Source organism: Hemitrygon akajei, chromosome 4 (assembly GCF_048418815.1).
Source record: "Hemitrygon akajei chromosome 4, sHemAka1.3, whole genome shotgun sequence".
NCBI lineage: Eukaryota > Metazoa > Chordata > Chondrichthyes > Myliobatiformes > Dasyatidae > Hemitrygon > Hemitrygon akajei.
Window position 1 is genome coordinate 173,327,344 of NC_133127.1, and position 26,951 is coordinate 173,354,294.

Here is a 26,951-nt window from a genome sequence, read left to right on the forward strand (position 1 = left end):
AGTGGAGTAAAGGGAATTACAGAGGCATGAGAGAGGAGTTGGCCAGAATTGATTGGAAAAGAACACTGGCAGGGATGACGGCAGAGCAGCAATGGCTGGAATTTCTGGAAGTAATTCAGAAGGCACAGGATATACACATCCCAAAGAGGAAGGAGTATTCTAAAGGGAAGATGACACAACCATGGCTAACAAGAGAAGTCAAAGCCAGCATAAGAGCCAAAGAGAGGGCATAAAATAGAGAAAAAATTAGTGAGATGTTAGAGGATTTAAAAGCTTTTAAAAACCAACAGAAGGCAACTAAAAAAGTCACTAAGAGGGTAAAAAATGGAAAACAAAGTAAACTAGCTAATAATATTCATTTCATTTTTCAATCTTTTTTTTATTGATTTTCGAATAAAGAATATACAAATACAAATCGAAAGAGGAGTTTAACAAGTAGATAATATAAAAGACATATAGACAGCAATATTAAAGACAAAAAGCATATAATATCAAACTCAAATAGGTAATATATTATGCTGTTATATATACAATGGTCAGAGAAAAATTACAACTCTTCATAGCAGTCGTAAAAAAAAAAGATTGGAAATGTTATTGATAGAGAGAGAAAAACCCCACTAACTAAACTAAAACAAAAAAGAGAGAAAGAAAAAAAAAGAAAGATTGGGCAGTCCAAAAGAGGATAAACTTAAAAAAAGAAAGAGAGAGAAAAAAAACCACATCCTTCCAGTCATCTCCGAACCTTCATGAACAAGGATATTCTCCAATAAAGAAAAATAAATAAATAAAGATAAATTAAATCATGTGAAAATATTGAATAAAGGGTCGCCAGACTTGTTCAAAATCAAAAGATGTATCAAATGTCCGGCTTCTAATTTTCTCCAAGCTTAAACATGACATGATGGAGGAGAGCCAATAGAAAACAGTAGGTGGGTTAGATTCTTTCCAATGTAGCAAAATAGCTCTCCTAGCCAGTAAAGTTGAAAAAGCTATCACGTGTTGGGTGGAGGCAGTCACTTTGCTTGCTTCCTCTGGGAAAATCCCAAAAATTGCTGTAAGTGGATTAGGTTGAACATCCATATCTATAACTTTAGATAATATTCCAAACACATCCCTCCAAAAATTATTTAAACTTACACATGACCAAAACATATGAGTTAGAGTAGCCACTTCTGCATTACATCTATCACAAATAGGGCTTATATTAGGAAAAATATGCACCAATTTATCTTTGGACATATGGGCCCTATGTACTATCTTAAACTGAATTCAAATATGGCGTGCACAGATAGATGAATTATTAACTAAATAATAAATTTTACTCCATTGGTTATCTGAGAGTGAATGTTGAAGTTCTACTTCCCAGGAGCGTTGAACCCTATCATTAGGCGATGTGCGAGCATTCATTAACTGTTTATAAATGATAGCTATTAATCGTTTTTGAAAAGGTTTAAACTGAAAAATAACATAAGCCAAATTTGAAGAGCAGATCAAAGGGTAATTTGGTAAAAAATCACATAAGAAATGCCTAACCTGTAAATACCTGAAAAAATGTGTATTGGAGATATCATATCTATCCATTAACTGTGAAAAAGACATTAAACAGTCTTGTAAAAACAAATCTAAAAAAGTTTTTATTCCCTTAATTTTCCATGTTAGAAAAGCCTTATCCAAAGTTGATGGTTTAAAAAAGAAATTAGAATAAATATTACTAGAAAGTAAAAAATCATTTAATTCAAAAAATCTAAGAAATTGAAACCAAATTTTTAAAGTATGTTTAACAATAGGGTTAAGAGCTTGTTTACCTACTCTGGAGAATGAAAAAGGAAGAGGAGCTCCTAATAAAGAAGCTAACGAAAACCCCACTACTGAATTTTCCTCCAGCTGTAACCATGAAGGGCGATCTTGATCGTCTATATCATAAATCCAAAAAGTAATATAGCGAATATTAATTGCCCAATAATAAAATGCTAGAGTCGGTTATCAAAGATGTAATAACAGCACATTTGGAAAGAGGTGAAATCATCGGACAAAGTCAGCATGGATTTGTGAAAGGAAAATCATGTCTGACGAATCTAATAGAATGTTTTGAAGATGTAACTAGTAAAGTGGATAGGGAAGAGCCAGTGGATGTGGTATATTTAGATTTTCAAAAGGCTTTTGACAAGGTCCCACACAGGAGATTAGTGTGCAAACTTAAAGCACACGGTATTGGGGGTATGGTATTGATGTGGATAGAGAATTGGTTGGCAGACAGGAAGCAAAGAGTGGGAGTAAACGGGACCTTTTCAGAATGGCAGGCAGTGACTAGTGGGGTACCGCAAGGCTCAGTGCTGGGACCCCAGTTGTTTACAATATATATTAATGATTTAGATGAGGGAATTAAATGCAGCATCTCCAAGTTTGCGGATGACACAAAGCTGGGCGGCGGTGTTAGCTGTGAGGAGGATGCTAAGAGGATGCAGGGTGACTTGGATAGGTTAGGTGAGTGGGCAAATTCATGGCAGATGCAATTTAATGTGGATAAATGTGAGGTTATCCACTTTGGTTGCAAGAACAGGAAAACAGATTATTATCTGAATGGTGGCCAATTAGGAAAAGGGGAGATGCAATGAGACCTGGGTGTCATTGTACACCAGTCATTGGAGGTGGGCATGCAGGTACAGCAGGCGGTGAAAAAGGCAAATGGTATGTTGGCATTCATAGCAAAAGGATTTGAGTACAGGAGCAGGCAGGTTCTACTGCAGTTGTACAAGGGCTTGGTGAGACCGCACCTAGAATATTGTGTGCAGTTTTGGTCCCCTAATCTGAGGAAAGACATTCTTGCCATAGAGGGAGTACAGAGAAGGTTCACTAGATTGATTCCTGGGATGGCAGGACTTTCATATGAAGGAAGACTGGATCGACTAGGCTTAATCTCACTGGAATTTAGGAAGATTGAGGGGGGATCTTATTGAAACGTATAAAATTCTAAAGGGTTTGGACAGGCTAGATGCAGGAAGATTTTTTCCGATGTTGGAGAAGTCCAGAACGAGGGGTCACAGTTTAAGGATAAAGGGGAAGCCTTTTAGGACCGAGATGAGGAAAAACTTCTTCACACAGAGAGTGGTGAATCTGTGGAATTCTCTGCCACAGGAAACAGTTGAGGCTGGTTCATTGGCTATATTTAAGAGGAAGTTAGATATGGCCCTTGCGGCTAAAGGGATCAGGGGGTATGGAGAGAAAGCAGGTACAGGGTTCTGAGTTGGATGATCAGCCATGATCATACTGAATGGTGGTGCAGGCTCGAAGGGCTGAATGGCCTACTCCTGCACCTATTTTCTATGTTTCTAAAGTTTGGTAAAGCCAGTCCTCCATCTTTTTTTGATTTTTGCAATAAAAGTTTATTCACTCTAGAGCTTTTATTATTCCAAACATGAGACAAAATCAGAGAGTCTATTTTATCAAAAAAAAATTTTGGAACAAAAGAGGGAACTGCTTGAAATATATATAAAAATTTCGGTAGAATAACCATTTTTATAGCATTTATTTGACCTATCAATGACATCGACATAGGTGACCATTTAGAAAGTGCCTGTTGCATATATTCAACTAAAGGGAAGAAATTATACCTATATAGGTCTTTAAAATTTTTTGCAATTTTGATACCAAGGTAAGTAAAATGGTTTTTGGCAATATTAAAAGGTATTTGATCATAATAATCAAAATAATTATTAATAGGAAATGATTCACTTTTATGTAAATTAAGTTTATATCCAGAAAAAGTACCAAATTCCATAAATATAGATAACATAGAAGGAATAGATTTCTTAGGATTTGAAATGTAAACTAATAAATCATCTGCGTATGATGAAACTTTATGTAATTTATCCCCTCTCCTACTACCTTGCACAGAATTAGAATCCCTCAGAGCAATAGCAAGTGGTTCTAAAGCCAAATTAAATAATAAAGGGCTAAGGGGACAACCCTGACAGGTACCTCTATATAATCTAAAGTAAGGAGACTTTTGGTTATTAGTGAGAACCGCAGCTACTGGGGCATGATAAATCAATTTAATCCAGGAGATAAATCCTGGACCAAAATTGAACCTCTTCAAAACCTGAAATAGATAAGGTCACTCCACCCTATCAAAGGCTTTCTCTGCATCCAAAGATACAATACATTCAGATTCTTTGGTTGAGGGGGAATGATATTTAATCATCTTCAAATATTAAAATGTGAGTACCTATTTTTAATAAATCCTGTTTGATCGTTTGAGATAACATTAGGCAAGATACTCTCAAGCCTATTTGCTAGAATCTTAGAGAGGATTTTAAAATCTACATTCAGTAAAGAAATAGATCTATAGGATACACATTCCAGTGGGTCTTTCCCTTTTTTTGGAATCAATGAAATTAGTGCTTCATAAAAAGTTTTAGGAAGGTTCCCAGAAGATGTAGAATCGGTGAACGTTTGATGAAGATGCGGTATAAGCGTTTCATGAAAGGTCTTATAAAATTCTACAGTATAACCATCAGGTCCCGGAGCTTTACCTAGTTGCATAGAGGATATAGCCTTGGCTATCTCCTCTTGTTTAATAGGTGCATCTAACATATCAACATCTTGAATCGAAATTTGATGTATGTTTAACCTTTGTAAAAATCTATTCATAGTGATATTACTATCAGAGAATTCAGATTTATAAAGATTAGAATAAAAGTCCATAAATATCTTATTAATTTCATAAGGATCTAAAGTTTCTGTTCTATCTGGTCGGCGAATTTTTTAAATCTGTCTTCTGACCATCCCAGCCTTTAACTGACCCGCTAAAAGTTTAGCAGATTTTTCCCCATGTATATAAAATAAACTTTTAGATTTAAAAATTTGCTGTTCAATGGGAAAGGTCAGAAGTAAATCATACTGTGACTGAAGTTCGACCCTTTCTTTATATAGGTCTTCAGTAGGTTTAACTGAATACACTTTATCTATCTGTTTAATTTTATTAATAAGCACTGACAATTCTGCTTTAGTTTTCTTTCTCAAGGCTGCTGAATATGAGATTATCTGTCCCCTAAGAAAAGATTTCAAGGTGTCCCATATAACCAGATTTGACATTCCTTCAGTTGTATTAAATTCAAAAAATATAGAAATTTGCTCCTTAATAAAATTAACAAAAGCTGGATCCTGTAACAAAACGGGGTTCAATCTCCATTGTGAGATTTTCAAAAATCTACCCGGGAGCCTAAGGGTTAACTTTAAAGGCGCGTGATCTGAAAGCGCAATGATGTCATATGCACATTCAACAACGGAGTTTAACAGACGTGTATCTAAAAAAAAGTAATCAATTCGAGAATATTTGTGATGGACGTGTGAAAAAAAGGAGAAATCTTTATCATTGGGGTGTTTATATCTCCAAATATCGACGAGGCCATATTCTAATAAAAAAGAGTTAATACAAGCTGCCGCTTTATTAGGAAACAACGGATTGGTTGATGACCTGTCAATCACCGGATTTAAGCAACAGTTAAAGTCACCGCCCATGATCAGTTTATATTCATTGAGATTCGGTAACTCTGAAAAAAGTTTCTTTAAAAAATCAGAATTATCTACATTAGGTGCGTATACACACACCAGAGCTACCTTTTGCTCGCATAATAAACCAGTAACAATTAAATATCTTCCAATCAAATCAGTAGTAGTATTAAGGTGTACAAAAGGGGTTTTGGGACTAAGAAATATAGAAACGCCTCTTGTTTTACTATCCGACAGTGAGTGAAAAAGAGGCCCCTTCCAAAAGCGAAAAAATCTATCCCCATCCTGTTTTCGTATATGATTTTCTTGCGCAAAAATAGTATCAGCATTAAGTGTTTTTAATTTCTTAAAAATCTTTTTACACTTAATGGGATGATTGACACCATTCCAATTCCAAGATATTATATTAATTTTATTAACATCCATGTTTAAAATTGAGTTTAATATTATATAAAAGAAATATTACGCAAGTACAGATTAAACCAAAAGGCGCGGGTACAACCAGAAGGAGTGACGCATTTACGAAAGAGAAATCCATCAAAAGAACTGCCCAATCAAGAAAAGAACCTGCTCTAATCGACCCCTCCCCCCTCCCGCCACCCAATAAGACAGAAAGGAAGGAACCGATAGGCTGGTCCCATGCTAACTAATCACCTTTGACCCTGTTCTCATCTTGCAGCTCTGTATAATAAAAAAAAAGCAAAAATCCCACGGAAAATAGCCATAATAAAAGGCACAAACAGAATTCAACTACTATAATGTTGTGTCTAACATTAATAAAAACATAATCAACAACGGCCATCTTAGAATCAGCTAAAGTAACTTAAACACATATTCAAAAGAAAGAATAAATCCGAGCAAATAATGTTACAAAGAATATTCTTTCTCTCGAAAAATAAAAATAAATGAATATATGTATATAACAGACCTAAAACTATAAGTATTGAAACAAATTTTACAAAAAGATTAATACACAACAATTCCTACACGGACCACTAGAGTACAATACTATAAAGGTTCCCTACAAAACAGTTATATATGTATTAATTATTAATAAGGTAAAAAAAAATTAAATCGACTACGTTTCATACCAGGGAGTGAAAAGGTATAACATGTACTTAACTCAAAAGCTCCATAAACAACTCATACAGCAGATACTTCAAAATTGGCTATTGAATAATCGATGTAACTTTAATATTTTATTCAGTAGGCTTAACTTTAAAGTTTTTAATATACTCCCATCCCTCCTGAGGAGAGTAGATCCTCAATGGTTGAGATGTTTCAGGAAAAATTATCAGCTTTGCTGGAAAGCGAAGGGAGGGATTTAAATCTAATTTATACATTTCACTCATAACTTCTTGATATTTCTTTCGGCAAAGATTTCGGGGGGATAATCTTCAACTATACGAATGTGTGTTGAATTAAAGAGTAATTTCCGTTTCTTTCTGGCTTCTCGAAGAATAGCTTCTTTAGTCGTATAATAATGCAGAGAAAGTACAACTGTTCGAGGATGTAATTTGGCTGAACGCCGAGAGAATGGAATTCTGTGAGCTCTGTTGACTAAGGGGCTAGCTTCAAGGGTCCCATTGAAAAGTGAATACAGCATATCTGAAAAGAATTTTAACAGATCGCCAGCTTCAGTATTTTCAGGCAGTCCCAGAATACGCAGATTCCTCCGACGCCCTCTACTATCTAAATCAACCATTCTTTTCTTCGTTTTAGATAGTTCCGAGGTAATTTCATTGATTTTCTTTTCCATTGAAGATATCTTCATTCCTTGATCTTTAATAGTTTGTTTAAATAAATCATGCTCGCTCTCGATTCGGGTTGTAGTCTGCTGAAGTGTTTGAAGCTGAGAATCCAAGTTTTTCAGCGAATCTTGAATCATAGAAATAGCTTTCTCGAGCTTCCCGTTTGAACCGGTCAGCTTATCAATTTTAATATTAAGTGGTCCGAATTCCGACTTCATGTCTTGTATTGAAAAAAATATTCCTGCTCGTGTAACAGGTTCCTCCGTTTTCTTGGTTTGTTCCGTTTGCTCCATTTCGGGGAAAGTCTTGCCGCTTCTCAGTTCAATACCAGAACGACTTTTTTCGGCCATTGTAATTAAGTCGTAAAATCCTTCAGTAGAAATAATAAATCCTTCAGTAGAAGTAGTAAGTCATTAGAACTAAAAGGGATCTGTTAGTGGGATATAAAATGTATTCAAAGAGAGAGAGCCGCTAGAAACGTGACCTACTCCATATGCTGCAAAGATGGAGAATGCTAATAATATTAAAAAGGATACCAGAAGTTCCTTCAGATACATGAAGTATGAAACAGAGGCAAGACTGGATATCGGACACCTGGAAAACAACACTGGAGAGGTAGCAATGGGGGACAAAAAATTGCGGACGAACTGAATCAGTATTTTGCATCAGGCTTCACTGTGGAATACACTAGCAGTGTGGAGGAAGTTCCGGGTGTCAGGGGTCATGAAGTGAGTGAAGTTACCATAACTGGAGAGAAGGTACTTGGGAAACTGAAATGTCCAAAGGTAGATACATCACCTGGACCAGATGGTGTACACCTCAGGGTTCTGAAGAGGTGGCTGAAGAGATCATGGAGGCATTAGTAATGATCTTTCAAGAATCACTAGATTCAGGAATGGTTCCGGAAGACTGGAAAATTGCAAATGTCACTCCACTCCTCAAGAAGGAAGAGAGGCAGAAGAAAGGAAACTATAGACCAGTTAGTCTGACATCAGAGGTTGGGAAAATGTTTGAGTCGATTATTAAGGATGAGGTCTCAGGGTACTTGGAGGCACATGATAAAATAGATTGTATTCAGCATTGTTTCCTCAAGGGAAAATCTTGCCTGACAAATGTGTTGGAATTCTTTGAAGAAATAACAAGAAGAATCAGTTGAAGTTATGTGCTTGGATTTTCAGAAGGCCTTTGACAAGGTGCCACACATGAGGCTGCTTAACAAGCTACAAGCCCATGGCATTGCAGGAAAGATTCTAGCATAGATAAAGCAGTGGCTAATTGGCAGGAAACAAAAGTGGAAATAAAGGGAGCCTTTTCTGATTGGCTGCTGGTGACTAGAGGTGTTCCACAGAGATTGTGTTGGAGCCAATTCCTTTTACATTATATGTCAATGACTTGGATGATGGAATTGATGGTTTTGTGCAAAGTTTGCAGACGGTGGAGGGGGCGGGTCATTTTGAGGGAGTAGTGAGGCTACTGAAGGACTTAGACAGATTAGGAGCACGGGCAGAGAAATGGCAGATGGAATACAGACTCAGGAGGTGTACGGTCATGCCCTTTGGTAGAAGAAAATACAATACTGAAGTGCAAAAAAACTTGGGCGTCCTTGTGCAGGAGTCCTTAAAGGTTAATTTGCAGGTTGAGTCTGTGGGGAGGAAGGCAAATGCGATGTTGGCATTCATTTCAAGAGGACTAGAATATAAAAGCAAGGATGTAATGTTGAGACTTTAAAAAGCACGGATAAGGCCTCACTTGGAGTACTGTGAGCAGTTTTTAGCCCTTTATCTTAGAAAGGAGAGAGTTCAAAGGAGGTTCACAAAATTGATTCCAGGATTGAATGGCTTGTTATGTAAAGAGTGTTTGCTGGCTGTGGCCCTGGATTCACTAGAATTCAGATGAATGAGGGGTGATCCCATTGAAACCTATCGAATGGTGAAAGGCCTTGATAGAGTGGATGTGGAGAGGATGTTTCCTATGCTAGGAGAATCTAAGACCAGAGGACACTGCCTCAGGATACAGGGCTGTCCTTCTAGAATGGAGATGAGGAGGAATTTCTTTAGCCAGAGAGTGGTGTGTCTGTGGAACTTTTTGCCACAGGCAGCTGTGGAGGTCAAGTTTTTATGCTTATTTAGTGCAAAGATTAATAGATTATTGATTGGTCAGGGAATAAAGGGATACGGGAGGGGAGGCAGGAGATTGGGGCTGAGAGGAAAATTGGATCAGCCATGATGGAATGGCAGGACAGTCTTGATGGGCCAAATGGCCTAATTCTGCTCCTATATCTGATGCTGTTATTGTGTTATGGTAAGTATTTTAGGCACATGGAGCACGTTGCATGGGGTGGTGGAAGAGGCAGATACATGAAGGACATTTAATGAATAGCACATGGATGGTAGAAAAATGAAGAGCTATGTGGGAAGAAGGGTTGGATTGCTCTTAGAATAGGTTAAAAGGTTGGCACAACATTGTGGGCAGAAGGGCCTGTACTGTGCCGTTTGATGTTATATGGAGCATTCCTCACAATACTAACATCAATGTTGCTGACTGATGTTTTCTTGTATGAAATCTCACAGCCCCACGTGACTTTAGTGTTGTACCTCTTCATTAGGCGTTAATAGGAGAACAATATGGAAGTGCAGGCGTACCAGAGGAAATTGAAGTCAACGAGTTTGAGATGATTCTCTGCAGATCGCAAAATGAAGGCCTCAAGACCACAGTACTGGAGAAGTGGTACCATCGAGATGAGAATTCTGTTCCTGCTGCCTACCGTCTGCGGGCTAAAGCCGATGTCCTTCCTGACTACTACAGCAAGGTGAGCCCTAATGTGTTGTGTACCTGAGCTCTCTGGAACTTTATAAAAAGGAGCATGACTTGAGTTCTCCAGCAGGCGTGGGTAGACTCGCGACGGATGGAACTTACTGAAGATAAGTATGAACTGACACGTGTAAGGAGGGGCATGAAGAGAAGGATATTTTGATTTCATGATCACAAAGCATTTCAGGTAGCAGGACCAGCTGAGAAGGCGATTAGGGATGTTTATGAGTTGTTTGGTCTTGTACACACAGTGTGATACAAAAACTTTGTGAACCTTCACAAGTTGTTAATTAAGTCTCCTTTCAAGTTTCACGGTTATCGTCACAGACGTACATACCCAGGGATAAATGCAACAGGAGCACAGCACCTTAAAAACAAAAATTACATAATTTATACAACCGAATAAGTAAAAATAAACACAACAATGTTAGTGCAAGTAGAGATATATAGAGTCTGAGGTAAAATTAGGGTATTCATTCTGTTCGGCAACCTGGTGGCAGTGGGGAAGGTGTTGTTGAACCTTGAGGTTTAGGTCCTCAGGCTCCTGTACCTCCTGCCTAATGGCAGCATTAAAGGAGGGCATGGCCCAGATGGTGAGTGTCCTTAATAATGGATGTTGCCTTCCTGAGACATCACCTCTTGTAGCTGTCCTTGACGGTGGGTTATTGGCCGAGTGTTGAGTACAGTTTTGAGCTGCGCACTTTGGAAAGATCCTGGAAGAGCTAGAGTGGGGAATTACCAGGATGATGCCAGGCACCTGGAAGTCCATTTCTGTGGAGAATTTGTAATTACTGGTACAGAGATTTGGAACCTTAGGAATTAAATATCATAGGTTTGCTGGTAGGACAATGAGGATATAATAGAGATAGATACTCAAGGTATAGCCATAAAACAATTACAGCATGGAAACAAGCCATCTCAACCCTTCTAGTCCATGCCGAACGCTTACTCTCACTGACTCCCACCTACCTGCACTCAGCCCATAACCCTCCATTCCTTTCCTGTCCATATACCTATCCAATTTTTGTTTAAATGACAAAATTGAACCTGCCTATACCACTTCTACTGGAAGCTCGTTCCACACAGCTACCACTCTCTGAGTAAAGAAGTTCCCCCTCGTGTTACCCCTAAACCTTTGCCCCCTAACTCTCAACTCATGTCCTCTTGTTTGAATCTCCCCTACTCTTAATGGAAAAAGCCTATCCACGTCAACTCTATCTATCCCCCTCATAATTTTAAATACCTCTATCAAGTCCCCCCTCAACCTTCTACGCTCCAAAGAATAAAGACCTAACTTATTCAACCTTTCCCTGTAACTTAGGTGCTGAAACCCAGGTAACATTCTAGTAAATCTTCTCTGTACTCTCTCTATTTTGTTGACATCTTTCCTATAATTCGGTGACCAGAACTGTACACAATACTCCAAATTGGGCCTCACCAATGCCGTGTACAATTTTAACATTACATCCCAACTCCTATACTCAATGCTCTGATTTATAAAGGCCAGCATACCAAAAGCTTTCTTCACCACCCTATCCACATGAGATTCCATCTTCAGAGAACTATGCACCATTATTCCTAGATCACTCTGTTCTACTGCATTCCTCAATGCCCTACCATTTACCATGTATGTTCTATTTTGATTATTCCTACCAAAATGTAGCACCTCACACTTATCAGCATTAAACTCCATCTGCCATCATTCAGCCCACTCTTCTAACTGGCCTAAATCTCTCTGCAAGCTTTGAAAACCTACTTCATTATCCACAACGCCACCTACCTTAGTATCATCTGCATACTTACTAATCGAATTTACCACCCCATCATCCAGATCATTAATGTATATGACAAACAACACTGGACCCAGTACAGATTCCTGGGGCACACCACTAGTCGCCAGCCTCCAACCTGACAAACAGTTATCCACAGGTAATGAGGGGCCTTAATGAATTATCTGGGAGAATCAAATATAAAAGGTAAAGGTTGGGGGGGAGGAAGCTGCTTACACACGAGTTGGAATGCTGTACAGGAATTGTAATAGAACTAATAGAGAGATGGGGAGAAAGCTGAAGAGTAGAATCTGTTACTACACCAGAATAACAGCTTGGCTCTCTGGAATGGGACTGAACTCTAAACCTTTTGGCTCAGAGTTAGAGGTGTTACCAGAATGAGGGCTCAATTATATTTCAACGTGGACCCATTATTCCCTTCACACTATCTTACTGCATCAATTATTTTACGAGAGTATTTCCACCATATATTGGGTTTCAAAATGGTGCCAGCGACCGGCACAACCAATGGCAACATCCTGCAGACAGTTTATAAAACTACTTCTTCTTCTTCTTTTAAGTATTCTACTACTACTAAACTGCATGTGCTTGGAGCCTGTAATTTACATTTTGATGATGTGCTTTTGGGCCGACTGTGCGTTCTGGCACTTCCGCTGCCCCTGGGGGAATTCGGCAAGGTTGAAAGCAGCGCGCGCAGCCTAAATGCGGAGCGTGAACCCACGTTCGGCTTCATTACTTCTCGGCGATTAAAGCAACAGACAAGTTTGAAATCGACAAGAACAAGAGCAGAAGGCGGTCAGGTGCTGAGTGACGTCTGCCTGTATTTGACCAGTCTCCCTCTCCCTCGCTGCTGCTGGGGGAAGGTGCAGGGGTCTTGGGTCCCACGTTGCAAGGCTTCTCCCAAGAAGCTTGGAAAAGAACTCCCTTTGAACAAAGACTAAATACAGTGAAAAGCTTGTCTTACGCACTGTTGGTACAGATAATTCATTACACAGCACATCGAAAGTTAAGCAATAATTGACGTAGAATAAAAGGTAACAGCTACAGAGAAAGGTAGCCAGTAAGGTGCAAGGTCATAACACGATAGATTCTGAGGTCATGTGTCCATCTGTGAGTAAGTAACTTCTGCATTCAAATACATGCACTATGTATTCACGTGAATGATTCCAGGAATGAAAGGGCTGACATACAAGTAGTATTTGATGGCTCTGGGTCTGATTTTTAGAAAAACAAGAGGAGATCTCATCGAAACATTGAACATTGAAAGGCATAGATACAGTGGATGTAGAGTGGATGTTTCCTACGGTGAGTGAGTCTGGGACCAGAGGGCACAGCCTCAGAATAGAAGGATGTCCATTTAAAACAGAGATGAGGAGGAGTGTGGTGAATTTGTGAATTTGTTGCTTACGGAGGTCAAGTCATTGAGCACAGTATATTTAGAGCAGGGTTGATGGGTTCTTGATTGGTCAGGATGTCAAATGTTACAGGAAAAAGGCAGGAGAATGGGATTGAGAAGCGTAATAAATAGGCCATGATGGAAAGGTGGAGCAGACCCGATTTGCTGAATGGCGTAATGACGTCTTGTGGTCTTACGGACTATTTGAAACTGCAACTTCTCGCAGGAGGATTTGTTCCATTAACACTGCTTCTGTCTGTTACCTGACCTGGTATTTACAACATTACCTGTTGATACATTCAGATTTCTAGCATCTGCATTACAGTGGATTCCATATAACTGGGACACATCAGGACCAGTACATTTGACCCCCCAATTGGCCAAAGTTTCCTGGAAATAGTTAAAAAGGTATTAAAAAAGACAAACTACCATTCAACTGAGTAACAAATTGTGTATTTAAGTGTAATAGAGAACACATTAGAACACTGTCAATAGTACTAACGTACTATAAAATCATGCATTAGTTCCTAATTGCTATTAATGGGCGAATCCATCCACTGTATGCTGCCAGCTTCTTTTGACTGACTGTAAATGAACAAAATCAGCGGCAGACACCACATGCAGATAATGGGCTGCCTTCATACACTGCTATCGATGATTGTGTCCTCCAAGTCTCCATTTTCATTGTAACTTTTAAGATGATTGTCGGTGCCTTCAAATTCTTTGTAATTCCTAGATTTTTGAAGTAGTGAAGTAATTTGGATTTCACTCCCAGCTGTTTCTGGCATCTCCAGGCCTGAATGTTGGAAACCATAGAGTACAAAACAGTTCCAAATTGTCTTACTGCTTTTACTTCTCACCAACAATCAGAGACAGAATTCACTGTTTTGTTTTGAACACAAACACACACAACTGACACTATTTAAAAACTGTTCGCTCTAAGCACAGCATAGTGTGTTATGGCCACACAGGTCAGTGCATGCGACTGACACCACTTAGAAACTGTCCAGCAAGTCTTCTGTCCCAATTAAGTGGCATTGTGTCCCAAATAAACGAAGGGAATCCCAGCAGTCTTCTCGATAAGCTTTGTTCTTTAAGAGTTGTCCCAAATAAGGGGCTGCCCCATTGAACAGATTGCCCGGAACCCACTGTAATTTGCCTTTGTGAGATTTTGATTTAAACATCATCAAGTATTTCAGCCAAAATGTTTGATTTTGTTATGTACTTTTATTTTAACCAGCTTTGAAGGGCTAAATCAAAAAAAAAGATCAAACTGCTGGAGGAACTGAGTGGGTGAAGTAGCTTTTGTGGAGGACTGATGCAGGTCAAATGTCAACCATCCCTTTGCCTTCACAGATGTCAATTCACCCTCTGAGTTCCTCCAGCAGTCCATTGCTGTGCTCCATTCTCTAGCATCCACAATCTGTCACTTCCATTTCAAAAAGTAAAACATACAGGTGTTGTACATCTGAAAAAAAATTGAAAATGTGGGAATATTTAGCAGGTTCCAATCTCTCCACAGTTGCTGCCCGACCTGCTGAATACTCCCAGCACTTCCTGCTTCAATTTTTTAAAAACTGGATTCCCTCTCTAATATCTTGTGTCAGAGGTAAATTTGTTCTTGAACTTCCATCATCAGCAAAAGGCCCAGATTTTCATTCAGTGAGTTTCTGCTGACAGGGCCTCATGGATCCTTTTGCTGGTCTGTGAGTTCCACTTGCTGCTTCATAGTGAACGAATCCATCTTTACAGAGCAACGGAAGAGCGAGGGAAGAAGCCCGTGCAGTGTGGCACGACGACTTCGCAGAAATGACGATGACCTTCAGCACAATCGTTACAGAGTGCCTCAAAGAAGGGACAATAAATCCAGAACAAGCTCAAAAATACTTCACCTCAGGTAAAAGCCGTTTTTTGGACAGTTTCCCGAGTGCTAAAGGCTAATTTGTTTGGAGAATGGGTGCATTTGTATGGTAGCTACTGGTTACATTATTAGATCACTGGGTAAAGGATTGATGACTCTGAGAGGTGAGTTCAAAATCCCACACAGCAGCTTGGAATTTAATCTGTCCCATCTGTCCAGCAATCTCTTTGATCTCCTACCACCAGATAGAATAGTGGTCACCAACCCGTCAATTGTGATCGACTAGTCGATCTTTGAGACTTTCCCAGTAGATCCCGAAAAAAAAAGAAAAATAAATACAAAAGTACTGTTGAGAGATTGTTTCCGTGTCGCGGGGTTTTAGTTCCGTTCTTCCTGCCCAGTGTGCATGCGTGTAGCTCCCCCCGGCCACACGCTGGTCCCCAACCACCGGGCCGCGAGGAAACAATTAAGTCAGCTGCACCTTTCCTCATTCCCTGTCACGCCCACTATTGAACTTGAACGCACGCGAGGTCATTACCCAAGCGCGTCAGGGATCACTGGATGGCCTCGGGTAACCAGCCGCTTTGTGCGGCCAGCGAGAAGTGCCGTTGCTACTGGCCTGGAGTGCGGACAGATGGGCACCGCCTCTAAACCTGTTTAGCACACCAAATGTTCTTGGGGAACCCGGTGCTAAAATATTTGCAGACGACCTAATTCGGGCTCAGGGTTTTGTAGGTATTAGAGCAGCTACCTCACTGCAATCTACTGAAACAAACTTTTGTCAGCCGATAGATCCTACAAGAGGGGCGGACGTGTCCAGTCACACTCCTCGCTCTGTCAGTCGCTCTCTCTGGACTACGATCGCTGCGTCCCGGTATGGGAACAGATGCACCTGGACAAGGTGGCGGGCGGGTGGGCGGGAGGCTGCAGTTTGGGCCCGGAGGCTGTCTAATGAGGCAATGAAGCGCTCAGAACTGCTTTGGTACCCTGAGTCCAAGCACCCCATACTTAAAGACAAACCCGTTGAGTTTTTTCAGCGGAAAAAACGTGAGCAAGCAGAACAGCAGGTAAGTGCTGAGAGCCACGTAAAGTAAATTGTGGAATAGACTGGACATGAGAAACCTGCTTTGAGTATTGTTGTATTCCCGTCATGTTTAACACCCCCCCCCCCACCCTGTCGGCCAGTCCACAAGAATATTGCTAATATTAAACCGGTCCTTGGTGCAAAAAAAAGATGGTAACCCCTGGTGTTCATACATTATTTCTGCTTCTGGGTTGTGGGGTTTTACTTCCAGTGTTTTCTGCCCCGTGGTGCATGCATGTGACTAATTGATTTGGAGTCAATCTTGCCTTTCACTAAGGCCGAGGTAGGGGATCTTGGGCTTCAAAAGGTTGGTGACCACTAAGATAGAAGGTACCACAGTATTGGTATTTATTGTATTTCTTACATCCAAGAGAGTAAAAATTTTCATGTTGCATCTCCGTCATTATGTACAAGCAATAAGGAAAGGAAATGTGGGAGGATATTGTCCAAGATTGTATACAGAATTGTTTTGTATACCTGTATGTACAGTCAGATACACAATCAGATCAGTGTACAGTGGGATATACAATCAGATCAGTGTACAGTGGGATATACAATCAGATCAGTGTACAGTCAGATATACAATCAGGTCAGTATACAGTCAGATATAGAATCAGATCAATGTACAGTCAGATATACAATCAGATCAGTGTACAGTCAGATATACAATCAGGTCAGTATACAGTCAGATATAGAATCAGATCAATGTACAGTCAGATGTACAATCAGATCAGTGTACAGTGGGATACACAATCAGATCAGTGTTCAGTCAGATACACAATCAGATCAGTGTACAGTGGGATACGCAATCAGGTCAGTGTACAGTGGGATACACAATCAGATCAGTGTACAGTCAGATATACAATCAGATCAGTGTACAGTCAGATACACAATCAGATCAGTGTACAGTCAGATACACAATCAGATCAATGTATATTGATAAATCTGATGGCTTGGTGAAAGAAGCTGTCCCAGAGCCTGCTGGTTCTGGCTTTAATGCTGCAGTACCGTTTCCCAGATGGTAGCAGCTGGAACAGTTCGTGGTTGGGGTGACTGGAATCTCTAATGATCCTCCGGGCCCTTTTTATGCACCTGCTGCTGTAAATATCCTGAATAGAGGAAAGTTCACATCCACCGATACACTGGGCTGTCCGCACCACTCCCTGCAGTGCCCAGCGATTGAGGGTCGTACAGTTCCCATACCAGGTGATGACACAGACAGTCAATGGTGCCCTTGTAGAAAGTTCTGAGGATTTGAGGGCACATGTCAAACCTCTTCAGCCTTCTGAGGTGAAAGAGGCACTGTTTTTTTTTACCACACAGCCAATGTGTACAGTCCAGTTGAGATCTTTGGTGATGTGTATGCTGAGGAACATGAAACTACTCACCTTCTGAACTACAGTCCCATTGATGTCAAAGGGGACTCGCCTGTCTCCGTTCCTCCTGTAATCGTTTTTTCAACATTGAGGGAGAAGTTGTTTTCTTGGCACCACAGTATCAAGGCGTTGACTTCTCCTCCGTAGGCTGTCTCATCGGTGTTGGAAATAAGGCCATTTGCAAATTTGATCAGCAGATTGGAGCTGTGCGTGGCAACACAGTCATGGGTGTATAGGGAGTAGAGGAACGGACCCAGGACAGAACCCTGAGGGGCTTCTGTATTCAGGTTCAGAGGGACAGAGGTGAGGGAGCCCATCCTCACCACCTGCCGGTAACCTGGCAGGAAGTCCAGGATCCAGCTGCACAAGGCAGGGTGCAGACTGAGTTCTCTGAGCTTCTTGTCGAGCCTGGGCTGTTAGGCTGGATAACAGCTTCTTCCCCCTGCCACCACCCGGTACACATTATTAATGACAGTACCAGTAGCATCACCCAGTTGTATATTTGACTGCAGTACTGTGCAAAAGTCTTAGGTATATATATAAATACAACATGAAGTGGAGAACAAGTTTTGTAAATCTGGCCAGAGCAAAGGATGTTGGGAGTGGTGAGGGGGAGCTGTGGGAGAGGTGTGTGACAGGTGGCAGGGAAGGAGTGCAGGGGTGCAGACATACACCAGGCGAGGTTATTTGGTTCCAAGCAATTGGTCTGTTGATCATTACAGAGTATCTCTCTGGTGCTTCCCACTCCCTCCCGTCTCCCTTCTCCATTTCCCAATCATGATTCCCCTCTCCCTTCCCCCTTCCCACTCCCCACTCTCAATCCACAATGACATCAGAATCAGGTTTATCATCACTCACGTAAGTCATTAAATTTATTTTTTCATGTGGCAGCAGTCCAGTACAATGCATTAAATTGCTACAGTACTGCGCAAATGTTTTAGGCTGCTTAGCTACATATACATGCCTAAGACTTTTGCAAGGTACTACATATGTTATATATGCAATTTATCTCAATTTATACATCCACAAAATACTCCCTTCCCTTTCTCCTATGGTCCACTCCCATCTCCTATCAGATTCCTTCCTCTCCAGCCCTTTATCTTCACCTATCATCTTCCAGGTATCCTCCTGCCCCTCACTCTCATTCTGGTATCTTCCCCCTTCTTTTCCCATTTTGAAGAAGGGTCTCAGTATGTTACTTTTTAATCTGTTAATATTATTGAGTTAGTATGATTTTATGTGGTGTATGTGATATGTGTGTGTGTGTGTGCCCTTAACTCCTGGTGGAGTCGTCAGGGCGTCGTCATGACAAGCTTTTTGCACCGATCATTGTGGTGATTGCTCGTCATACGGCATGTCTTGGGCATCTGAAACCTGGCAGAGCCCATCCCTCTCCAGGATTTTGGAGCCGGCTGGATTCGAACTCAGGAGCCTTCGCTCCGAAGTCCAGCACTGATGCCACTACGCCACCAGCCGGCTTATGTGATATATGTACAGGTGCCCCCCGCTTTACAAATGTTCGCTTTACGCCACTTTGCTTTTACAAATGACCTACGTTAGTAACCTGTTTTTGCATTACAAAGTGGATTTTCACTTGTATGGAAATTTTTCCCATATAAATTAATGGTTCTTCACTTCACGCCAATTCGGCTTAAGAAAGGTTTCATAAGAACGCTCTACCTTTGTAAAGGGGGGGGGACACCTGTACTGTTCTTTGCACCTTGGTCCCCGAGGAACATTGTTTCATTCCGACGTATACATGTTTATGGTTGAATGACAAAACTTGAACTATGGATGAGACCAAGAAGTCAAGTCAAGTCACTTTTATTGTCATTTCGACCATAACTGCTGGTACAGTACATGGTAAAAATGAGATGTTTTTCAGGACCATGGTGTTACATGACACAGCACAAAAACTAGACTGAACTATATAATAATAAAAAAATACACAGAGGAAGCTACACTAGACTACAGACCTACACTGGACTACATAAAGTGCACAAAAACAGTGCAGACATTACAATAAATAATAAACAGGACAATAGGGCAAGGTGTCAGTCCAGGTTTCGGGTATTAAGTCTGATAGCTTGGGGGAAGAAACTGTTACATAGTCTGGTCGTGAGAGCCCGAATGCTTCGGAGCCTTTTCCCAGACGGCAGGAGGGAGAAGAGATTGTATGAGGGGTCCGTAGGGTTCTTCATAATGCTGTTTCCTTTGCGAATGCAGCATGTAGTGTAAATGTCCGTGATGGCAGGAAGAGAGACCCCGATGATCTTCTCAGCTGACCTCACTATCCGCTGCAGGGGCTTGCAATCTGAGATGGTGCAATTTCCGAACCAGGCAGTGATGCAGCTGCTCAGGATGCTCCCAATACAACCCCTGTAGAAAGTGATGAGGATGGGGGCTGGGAGATGGACTTTCCTCAGCCTTCACAAAAAGTAGAGACGCTGCTGGGCTTTCTTTGCTATGGAGCTGGTGTTGAGGGACCAGGTGAGATTCTCCGCCAGGTGAACACCAAGAAACTTGGTGCTCTTTACGATCTCTACCGAGGAGCCGTCAATGTTCAGCGGGGAGTGGTCGCTCCGTGCCCTCCTGAAGTCAACAACCATCTCTTTTGTTCTCTTCACATTAAGAGACAGGTTGTTGGCTCTGCACCAGTCCATTAGCCACTGCACCTCCTCTCTGTAAGCTGGCTCGTCGTTCTTGCTGATGAGACCCACCACGGTGGTGTCATCGGCGAACTTGATGATATGGTTCGAGCTGTGTGTTGCAGCACAGTTGTGGGTCAGCAGAGTGAACAGCAGTGAACTGAGCACACAACCCTGGGGAGCCCCCGTGCTCAGTGTGATGGTGTTGGAGATGCTGCTCCTGATCCGGACTGATTGAGATCTCCCAGTCAGGAAGTCTAGGATCCAGTTGCAGAGGGAGGTGTTCAGGCCCAGTAGGCTCAGCTTTCCAATCAGTTTCTGAGGGATGATTGTGTTGAATGCTGAACTAAAGTCTATGAACAGCATCCGAACGTATGTGTCTTTTTTGTCCAAGTGGGCTAGGGCCAGGTGGAGGGTGGTGGCAATGGCGTCATCTGTTGAGCGGTTGGGACGGTACGCAAACTGCAGGGGGTCCAGTGAGGGGGGCAGCAGGGTCTTGATATGCCTCATGACGAGCCTCTCGAAACACTTCATGTTGATGGATGTAAGTGCAACGGGACGGTAGTCATTTAGGCAGGACACTGAAGACTTCTTCGGCACGGGGACGATGGTGGCGGCCTTGAAGCACGTTGGAATGATGGCGCTGCTCAGGGAGATGTTGAAGAAAGAAGTGTACTTCAACCATGGAGAAAAGGGAGATGCCCCAGGTCACAAAGGGAGATCCTCTGGGGTGATTGAAAGGGTCACAATCCTATCATATCACTACCCAGCATTCTTACCAGTGCAGCCCAAAGCACCGAGTGACGATTCGTCGCCATCTAGTGGACACAATCTGAAATACATATATTTTGAGCTTCCAAGCATCTGTTCCCCAACCTATACTCAAAAACAAATACCCGTAAGAGTTATCTGTTGCCTTCATTTAAATCCATAGCGCACATCTGAGCTACCCAAGCCGTAGGGAATAAAGGCTTGAAAGTGGCTTCCTGTTTAGATGACTATTGGTTTCCTCTGAAACGTTATCATACCCAAGGAGGAGATTGGACTGGATAAGCATAGCAAAAGAGAAAATATGAAGTGGTTTAAGGAGTTTGGGCAAGGGCTGCTGGCTTTAAAAGCCAAATGAGTTTTGGATTTTTGTTTAGAGGTGAGTGGTGAAGGCAGATTTGAAAAGAAGACAAATAGTAACTGCTTATGAGGAAGAATGATTATAGATTTAAAATAGGATCAGCATGAAATCACTGCGATTGGTCTGAATACTCCTAGGCTAGGGATGAAAAATGGGAAGAGTTAGAACATAGAAATTTACAGCACATTACAGGCCCTTCGGCCCATAATGTTGTGCCGACCATGTAACCTACTCTAGAAGCTGCCTAGAATTTCCTTAGCACATAGCCCTCTATTTTTCTAAGCTCCATGTACCTATCTTAAAAGACCCTATTGTATCTGCCTCTACCACCTTCACTGGCAGTGTATTCCACACACCCACCACTCTCTGTGTGAAAAACTTACCTCTGACCTTCCCCTTGTTCCTACTTCCAAGCACCTTAAAACTATGCCCCCCTCGTGTTAGCCATTTCAGCCCTGGTGGGGTATGCTTCATGGTCAATAATGCCTGGTGCAATCCCAGGAATGTGCATGTCCTCAAATCCTTTTGTTCCCGAGACATTTTTAATCTCTCCCTTTCCCAGTGGAGATGCCCTCCTGCTTCAAAACATCCACCATTGTCCCTGTATCTAAAAAGACAAAGGTAACATGTCTGAAGGACTGGTGTTCTGTCGCACTCACCTCAATAAAAAGCAAATGCTTTGAGAGACTTGTCAAGGACTTCATCTGCAACATGTTGCCGCCCACACTGGACCCCCTACACTCGCCTACCGACGCAACTGATCAGCAGATGATGCAATAACCACAGCTCTACGTACTGTCCTTACACATCTGGAGAAGAAGGATGCTTCTGTGAGAATGCTGTTCTTGGACTACAGTTCAGCATTCAACATCATAATTCCCTCCAGGCCTGATAGAAGCTCAGAGACCTTAGCCTTCACCCTGCCTTTTGTAGCTGGATCCTGGAATTCCTGTCAGATAGCCGGCAGGTGGTTTAAGAGTGGGCTCCCTCACCTCTTTCCCTCTGATACTCAACACAGGTGCCCCTCAGGGCTATGTACTAAGCCCCTTCCTTTACTCTCTGTATACCCATGACTGTGTCACCACCCACAGCTCCAATCTAATTAAATTTGCTGACAATACTACACTGATTGTCCTAATCTCAAATATTAATGAGACAGCCTACAGAGAAGAAGTCATCACCCTGACACAGTGGTGTCAAGAAAACAACCTCTCCCTCAATGTCGCAAAACCAAAGGTGCTGGTTGTGGACTACAGGAGGAATGGAGACAGGCTAGCCCCTATTGACATTGATGGATCTGGGGTTGAGAGGGTGAACAGCTTTAAGGTCCTCGGCATAAGCATCACCGAGGATCTCACGTGGTCTGTACGTATCGGCTGTGTGGTGAAAAAGGCACAACAGTCCCTCTTTCACCTCAGATGGTTTAAGAAGTTTGGTATGGCCCCCCCAATGCTAAGAACTTTCTAAAGGGGCACAATTGAGAGCATCCTGACTGGCTGTATCACTGCCTGGTATGGGAACTGTACTTCCCTCAATCGCAGGACTCTGGTGCGGACAGCCCAGCACATCTGTAGATGTGAACTTCCCACTATTCAGGACATTTACAAAGTCAGGTGTGTAAAATGGGACCAATGGATCACTGGAGACCTGAGTCACCCCAACCACAAACTGTTCCAGCTGCTACCATCCGGGAAACAGTACAGCACAGGCATGGGCAAACTACAGCCCGCGGGCCATATGCTTTTTAATCCGGCCCGCAGAACTTGATGAAATTATATTAATAAACCTTGTTAACACCTCAGATCCAACCTGAGAATCGCCACAACAAAACTAAATCCAGACTTTGATGCGCTGGCTAAAAAGGGAGACCAACAACACTGTTCCCACTGAAATTAAAAATAAGTTTCTTCGTTGTGTTATGTAAAAAGTGCATTTGAAAATATTTTTTTCAATAAGCCTTACATGTTACATGTCATTTCTGTTAAGTGATGGACATGAGTAGTGCGCAGGTGCACATACGTTCTCAAAATAAAAAATGCGCTCCAGATCAAATAACGCGCTCCGCATACTGGCGCGCTGTCACTGTTCTGTCCTTGTGCTGGTCATTGTTGAGTTTTGGCACGGGACAATTGAATAAGAAGGAGCAGGACAAGTAGACCTGCATCTCCTACCGTTTTTGAAATAAAGACAGTCAGGAGGAGAGTGATGATGATAATATCTTGAAGGATAACAGAATTTTCAGTGCTTTAAAATAATAACTGTTACTATTTTAAAAAGCTGTATTTTATTCATTTAATTTTCAGTGCTTTAAAAGTCATTTCAATAAATAGCTAAATACCATGGGACTTCAAAGACAGATATTTTGTTGTAATGCATTTGTTCATTTTCAATTGAAATTAAAGCACATGTTTTCTACATATCCCATGATATTTTATTTTCTCTTATGAGGTGTATTACCAAAACACTCCGTCCATCTGCTCCTGGTCCGGCCCCCCTGTCAAATTTTAGAACCCTTTGTGGCCCACAAGTCAAAAAGTTTGCCCACCCCTGGTACAGCAGCATAAAAGCCAGGACCAACAGGCTCCGGAACAGCTTCTTCCAGCAGGCCATCAGACTGATTAATTCATGCTAACGCGACTGCATTTCTATGTTATATTGACTATGCTGTTGTACATAATATTCATTATAAATTACTATAATTGCACATTGCACATTTAGACGGAGACGTAACTTAAAGGTTTTTACTCCTCGTGTATATAAGGTTCAAAGTGTTCCGATGTAAAATCAGGGTTCCATTGTTACCTAAGAGGCTGCAGGAATCATGAGACCTTGAAGGGTTGATCTTAAGTTCCTGGTATTACAGCCAGGACCAACAGGCTACGGGACAGCATCTTTCTACAAACCACTGGACTTATAAATTCACATGTCTGCACATTGCAACAGAGTCATAACACAACGTTTTGTACTCCCTAACGTTGGAAGGGGGGATGTAAGATTCAAATAAACAAACAAACAAAGAAATAAATAAATCTAGCTGATTGCATCACGGGTATGGAGGGGCCACTGCACAGGATTGGAAAAAGCTGCAGAAGGTTACAAACTCAGCCAGGTCCATCACGGGCACCAGCCTCCCCAATATCAACGACATCTTCAAAAGGCGAAGTCTCAAAAGGGCAGTGTCCATCATTAATGACCCCCAGCCCCCAGGACGTGCCTTCTTCTCATTGCTACCATCAGGGAGGAGGTACAGGAGCCTGAAGACACACACTCAATGTTTTAGGAACAGTTTCTTCCCCTCTGCCATCTGATTTCTGAATGGACCACGAACGCGTGTACACTACCTCACTTTTTATTTCTTTCCTTGCTCTATTTTTGCAGTACGTATGTATGTATTGTTTTATATATAGGAACGCTACAGGACCAGTACATTTTGGTCCAATTAAGTGGCTGCCCCAATTAGCCGGTTTCATGGAAATAGTTTTAAAGGTATTTAAAAAAAAACAATCTACCATATAACTGAATAACAAGTTATGTATTTAAATAAAATGGTTCAATTTAATATCAGAGAACGTACACAGTATACAACCTGAAATCCTTACTCTTTGCAGATATCCACGAAACGGGGGGAAAGCCCCAAAGGATGATTGACAGAAAATGTTAGAGCTCCCAAAGTCCCCCCTCCCACGCACGACAGCAGCAAAAGCATCGACCCTCCCCCTCCCCCAACTTTCTCCAGCAAAAAGGCATCAATCTCTCCACCCAGCATGAAAGCAATAGCAAAGCCCCCAGACACCATGATCTACAGAACATCAAAAACTACTGTCCATCTCAGACAGGCTCTCTCTAGTGAGGGAGAGAGAGATACCACTCCTGCAATAGCAAGAGGGGAGGCCAAAGGCATGCTGTTACAATCTGCTGTGTCGTTTGTCCGAGCCCCCCGACTCAAGAGGACCAAAAGACTCCCACACACCATCAAAAGGAAACGAGAGAGCAAGATCGCTCAAGTGCAGGAGCGTTCCAACAGCAGAACACATCACCCGCTGTCTGGACGTTTCAATCTCCCGCAACACTTCAGTCAGCTAACTCAGCGAGGAACCCGCTCGTCCACAGGGCCGCGCTGCGAAGGTGCACCAAATCACCAGGCTGCTCGGCGAGTTTCAAACGTGAGAACCCACCACCAGTGAAAACCAGTAGCCCGAGTTGCAACTGTCGATCCCGGACTCCAACAGAACCCCAGCCACTCTGAAAAGGAAAAAAAGGCATGAGAAAAGAAGAAATTAAACTGTTTCATGGATGAAAAGTTTGCAAAGACCTCTGGTGCCATCTTTAGCTCTGCCCACTTGTGACGTTCAATCAGGTTCATGGGTCTGGCAAGTGATACGGAAAGCACTCTCTGCAAATAGGTATATTAACCCTTTATTTACAGACAGTAAAAATTCGACAACATTTCACGTTCCCAAAGTTACAGACACTACAAAGCCGAATACTCAATAGACGTCCGTTCAACAAAATGTGCGCACAGTGCATACCCTCCCAATAGTCATGTCTTAAACAAAAGAAGAGAGCAAGCCCCTCCCACCTGCTGTTTTATATCCCCAGGGTATTTGAAACTGGACGCCAGGCAGCTATCCAATGGGAAAAGCAGCTGCAGCTTCTAAACTGACCAATGGCAACAGAATTGACTTTCGACAATCAGAATAAGGCACTCCACCCTTCAAAAGTTGTGAACGTGATGATCCAACACTCAGACTAGGATGACTCGCATGAACTCACAACTAAGTTATACACAGAACACCAGATACAAGTCCCAGAACTGTAAACCTAACAGTCACCTCCCAGTATACTGTTCACCAGCCTCCCTGTGCCCCAAAAGCCAGCAGCCCCACCCTGGAGTGTAACAGCCAATGAGCTGGCCCCGCACTTAGTTTTATACACAGGCTCTGACATGTGATCAACCAGGTAAGGGATGTTCACCAACCCATCAGGAACGTAGGTGCAGCATCCTTAACCGATAACAGTACGTGCCACCTTCCTTGGTGAGCAGGTAGTCCCAGGCACCAGTTCCCGGGACATTCTGGCCGTACCATGCTGAGAAAGGCTATCATTCAAACAGCCTTTCTTTGTAATAGCCCTGTTACCAAGCAGCATGGGCAAGGTGTTTATTCAGGGCACCGGGGTGGCATACATGCCGCACCACCCTGTGGGAACCATGGGTAGGCCGAGGAACCGCATATCCTGTAAGTGCCATTCAACGTCCAACAAGTGCCCAGCTTCACAACACCATTTGGGCATGGACACAGCCGCCCCAGGACACTGTTCCTGCTCACAGTTGCCATCCACCTTGCACCTTGTGCCTGTACTCAACAGACCACCTACGCCAACACTCTGTCAGATGGGGAAATCCCTTCAAGAATCAGGGCTTTCCAATTATACAAATGGTGCATAGGGAAATACCAGCCCTTAAAGCACTCGCTCCACCAGGGCCATTAAGGCTCAAGTCCCTTCAGGCTGTTACCATACTCTGGGTGGAGGTTAACTGAAATAGACTACTCCCTCCCAGGAAGTAGTCTATTTCCTACTTCCTTCCCAAACCA

At 42.2% G+C, this 26,951-nt stretch overlaps 1 protein-coding gene across 1 annotated transcript in view; it reads left to right on the top strand.

Moving 5' to 3' along the window:
* Positions 1-26,951, top strand: part of LOC140726957 (NACHT and WD repeat domain-containing protein 2-like) — a 60,970-nt gene that overhangs the window by 16,719 nt on the left and 17,300 nt on the right. The window contains exons 4-5 of the mRNA XM_073044004.1: positions 9,868-10,071; positions 15,012-15,156. Coding sequence (XP_072900105.1) covers positions 9,868-10,071; positions 15,012-15,156 — 349 coding nt within the window. The remainder of the gene's footprint in view (positions 1-9,867; positions 10,072-15,011; positions 15,157-26,951) is intronic.